This window comes from Cryptomeria japonica, chromosome 10 (genome assembly GCF_030272615.1).
Source record: "Cryptomeria japonica chromosome 10, Sugi_1.0, whole genome shotgun sequence".
Lineage (NCBI taxonomy): Eukaryota > Viridiplantae > Streptophyta > Pinopsida > Cupressales > Cupressaceae > Cryptomeria > Cryptomeria japonica.
In genome coordinates, this window is record NC_081414.1 from 359,820,076 (window position 1) to 359,825,039 (window position 4,964).

General features: G+C 34.1%; 1 protein-coding gene across 1 annotated transcript; it reads right to left on the reverse strand.

The window, feature by feature from the left end:
* Nucleotides 1-1,961: 1,961 nt before the first annotated feature.
* Nucleotides 1,962-4,076, reverse strand: LOC131042813 (methylesterase 17). Its single transcript, XM_057976133.2, has 4 exons — nucleotides 3,604-4,076; nucleotides 2,806-2,967; nucleotides 2,586-2,714; nucleotides 1,962-2,494 (listed from the first exon to the last, which is right to left on the reverse strand). The coding sequence occupies exons 1-4, from the start codon at nucleotides 3,859-3,861 to the stop codon at nucleotides 2,216-2,218; spliced, it is 828 nt and encodes a 275-aa protein (XP_057832116.1). The 5' UTR covers nucleotides 3,862-4,076; the 3' UTR covers nucleotides 1,962-2,215.
* Between the last annotated feature and the right edge of the window lie 888 nt (nucleotides 4,077-4,964).

The window sequence follows — 4,964 nt, forward strand, 5'->3', positions numbered from 1 at the left end:
TGGATTCGCTTGACTTCTCGAGTCTTTAAGCCAAATTTCAAGGTGGAATTCAAGCTTGTATTATGTTATTTAATTACTCCTAAGGACGGCGACCTCGGTGCACTTCTGTTAGAAGAGTGTAGTACTTAGTGAGTGGCTCAGGACCCGAATGGTCCCGATGAGTCTAAGTCTCTGGCCAGAGCACCTCCTATCCCGAATTGGATAGATGCCTACCCTGCATGGGTAGATGCCTATCCCGTATTGGATAGATGAAATCTTATGTCTCGTATGGACAAATGCCTAACCCGTATGGTTAGATGCTCATCCCGGATGGATGAATGCCTATTCAAATGGATGGATGCCCAGAGTATGCGATTGAATCAAACACAATGAATAAATTAAACAAAAAAAGAATGGTCAATTTTGTTGAGTTAATTATGGTGGGTTATTACAGAGATCAAACAAACCGTGTTTTTACCTTCCAAATAAATTATACACTACTTAGTAATCATATTTTAGCCCATGTTGACACATCATTCTCCTTGCTCTCCAACCTTGGCACAACCTCTTACAACTTAGATATCAAGGCTCGCTCCTCATCTTCCCGAGAGAGTTTTTGGCACATTATTAAACTTGTTGAAATCAAACAAATTGTGTTATAATCTTCTAAATAAATTATACATTACATAATAACTGCATTTTCATGAATTTAACCTTGGCACAACCTCTTGCAACATAGATATCAAGATTCACTCCGCAGCTTGTCAAGAGTTGTTGAAATCAAACAAGTTATATTTATGCCGAGAGGCATCTACAATGACATCAAAATGTCTGTAAACAAAAATTCAATTTTGAAACAATTTGACATGCAAATGACAGGTAAATGTATGAAATATGTCATCTTTTGATTTTTGTGGAGGTGTTATTTTATTAATCCAAATAAAATAGAACCCTCGCCACTTGTCTCCAACTATATGAAACCGTGACATTCAAATGATGGTGGAAGAGTGCCATAATATTTAAAAGGGAACAATCAATAAAATCATAGATAATGGTAGTACATACCTTTTTTTTTTTGGTAGGTAATAGGCCGAGATTATTACCATGTTTGATTATATTGACCCTAGACCTTCCCCATTTTTTTATGGAAGGCCAAGAGTCACTGCTTAGAATTTCACTTTAGATGTCCCTATTGGGAATTGAACTTAGAATTTCACTTAAGATGTGCCTATTGGGAATTGAACTTGGGTCTCCACAGTGAGAACCTAGTGTTTTAACCAGTTAAGCTCAACCCCTTGGACTAATGGTAGTACATACTTAAGCAACTCTATTATTATCCATATTTTTGAAACTCTTGTATACTACTAATATATGTAAAATAATGCCGAGAGATATCACATAATTGTCTTGCATGTTTATTAGTTGTCAAGGACATGGAACTTAATAATGTTGCCCTATTTCACTCTCGTTAAAGATATAATAGTTTCATATACTTAGAGACAAGTGGCAATGATTCTATTTTATTATTCAGAGTAATAATACTTATAAAGAAACTGAAACATGCATGCATTTACCTGCGCCAAATTTATTCAAAAATCATTTTTTTTGTTTACAAATATTTGTATGTCATTGTAGATGCCTCTCGACATATATATTGTTGCAATCATCAGATTTCCTTCTATTATAAGATATCTCTCCACATAATTTACCTATATTTTTAAAATATAGATATACTAGTTTTATCTTCTAAATAGATTATAGATTATGTAATAATTATATTTTAACCCAAGTCAACACATGGATTTTAACATCTATAACATATTCATTTAATATCATTAAATGTTCAAAATATGAAAGTACACTATTAAAAGAAACTTAAAAAAAAAAAAAAAAAACTATTAACAATAATTGTGATTTGTAATGACTAAAACTAATCACCATATAACACTTGCTAAAAATATCCCACCTCATTATAATGAAAATGAACCCGAAAGGCCATGGGCAGACCATTTTCACCATTTTTATTCCCTACTATTTATTAAGAAAAATACACTTCACATCATAATAATGGAACAGTGCCGACAAGACAGTGGAAGAAGCTATTATTCACACAATATCTGTAGTTTCCAACGCACAACCAGAAAGTGATAAATACCAAAATCATTGCAGGCTATAATGGGTATCTGCCACATATGGATTACATGGCAAGAGTCTAAACACAACTGAATTACAACATTTATTTCACATATTCTATGGCGATCTGCACAAACAGTTGATGCAGTTTTTCTGCCATACAAAAAAAGGGACTGTGATCTGATTCCAACACATGTATAACTTCCGGGGGTGATCTGGCAATGATCTCTTCTTGCCTGGCAGGAGGAAATAATTTATCTCTGCTTGTTTTAATATAGACTCTTGGAACAAGCCCATAGCGTTCCTCTGTAGTTTTCAGATCCATGTTATAAATTCCCATGGCTGGGAATGGGCGAATTAACAGAGAACTTAAAGTGGCATCCTGTAAAAAATTATGCATAACCTTCTATTTTAGTCAATTGCTTTATTCCTCAACAGAAGCAGCACTACAATAATGGGATCAATTATCTTACCACAGATTCTGTTTCACTGTAAAAGTAATTCTTCATTAAGTTCTTGGGCATTGTAAAAGAGGTTGGAAGAATGGAGCCATTGGGTTTGTTGAATTCTAACTTCTCAATGATCTCTTTGTCTGGTAACATCTGCAAACATGATTATATGTTATACATATGCATAACTAAGCTTGATTAACACACCAGGAGCTCATTATATACTATGCAGAGGCTTACATACATATTCTCTTTCTTTGTCCAGGGATTCTCCTCCACGAAACATGAGGGCACAGACATAGACTGCAACTGCAATGAGATGGGGAAAGGCTTCTGAAGCATATGATAAGCTCACTCCTCCCATGCTATGCCCCACCAACACTATCCTAGCTCCCTGTTCAATACTCTGCAAAATATGCAAAACCCAATTAGGTATCTGTAAGAAAATTATTCTAGCTCCCTGTTTAATACTGCGCAAAATCTGAAAAACCCAATTAGGTAACTGTAAGAAAATTAACTTTGCTGCTTTGCAAAATCTCTGCAGAGCCAATTGAGTTATTGCAAAAATGGTGAAAATTGGAATATGCTGCTTCACAAAATCTCCATGCCCAATTGAACCTATTTCACAGATTGTGACTAAATGACAATAAAAACATTCATAACAATGCTAATTTGCAAAATCTGCAGTCCCCAATAGAGGAAAAAATTGCAGAAATTTACAGTCAGTCCATTGCTGATATGGGGAACAATTGGTAAGAAGTTGGGTTTTTCGTAATATAGCAAAACCTGCAAACCCATTTGGGTCTTTGTAGAGAATGGCTACAACATGACATGAAATTGTTATCCCAACTTCCATAAAATTGCTAATTTGCAAAATGTGCAGTTCCCAATAGAGGAAAAATTTGCAAAAACTTTCAATCAGTCCATTACTGATATGGGGAACAATTGGTAAGAAATTGGGTTTTTCATGGTATGGCAAAACCTGCAAACCCAATTGGGTCATTGTAGAGAATGCTTACAACGTGACATGAAATTGTTATACCTTTTCTTGATGAGCTAGAAAGTCCATGAGAGGCTGATTGTATTCCTCAAAGGATTTGACAGAATCAGCTGTAGCAGGGTGTCTCCCTGCACTTGTCAGATCTATGGCTGTCACCATGTGACCATCCTTTTCCAGGAGGTCCACAATCTTGTACCAGCACCATGCTCCATGCAGTGCTCCGTGCACCAGCACAAAGTGTCCTTTATTGTGGCCAGGGGCTGAGTCTCCCAACTCCTTTTCACAATCCATTTCCTTCATAAAAGTTAGCTATATTACAGAGTAACTCTTCCATCAGGCAATTTATATTTGGGGTGGGTTTCTTTCAGTTTGTTCCTATTTTTCTGCTTAAACAGTGACTTCGATAATTAGATGAAAATAGATCTTTTGATTAAGAATAATTATAATGACTTCAGATAACTTTAATGAACTGTTTTCTTCTCAAACCATTATCATATCTTTTCTATTTCCCATTTCTTTGTCAACCTTTTCTACACAGTTAGGATTCTCCATTTTGCCTGTCTTCTCTGTTTTCCTTTATTCTTTTGCTCAATAGAGTTGGCCTTCAGTTTTTTGCTCAAAATAGTTAGCCTTTATTCTGTTGGCAAATTAGGATTCTCCATGAAACCCTACACTATACCTTAAAATAGAAATTTTTTTATATGCATGGCTGTGATGATTCTAAAGAATGATATCTTATAGAGCGGTGCACCTGTCCTGATATTGCTCAAACAGACAAAAATACCCCACAAAAGGCTTCAAAGTTGAATAAGTAGCATTAGCTTTTGAAGATTTCCATTATATGATAGTCCCTATCCTAATATATTTATTATTATTCTGCTAAAGAAAGCTGCTTGTTATGATGGTCCCTTGGTCTCATTCCATAGTCCACATATTCCATGTCCCTCTTATTCTCAACAATGTTTAAGCTTGTTTTTGCTCCATGTATATTATAATGTAGAATTGCTAATGGAGACAATGTTTAAGCTTGTTTTTGCTCCATCTATATTATAATGTAGAATTGCTAATGGAGACTTGATTATTTTTAAAAGTATTATAATATAATAAAATATAAAAGAGTTAGCTCAAAAATTTTAAAGTGTGAATGATTTAGAATTTTGAGTGATTTTTATAATCTTTTAAATAATTTATATTTTTTAATTTTTTAAAGAGTTATTAAATAGAAGTGAGACTGTTTCAACTCACACAATCATTTTCATTAAGAATAATTAAAAAATTATTTAATTAAAACTTATTATTTTATTATCTAATTTGGGTCACAACTCATAATAATATTTTAGTCTTCAAAAGCATACACACTCAATAGATGAGGAAAATGTTTGCCTGTAGCTATTCGGGCTCTA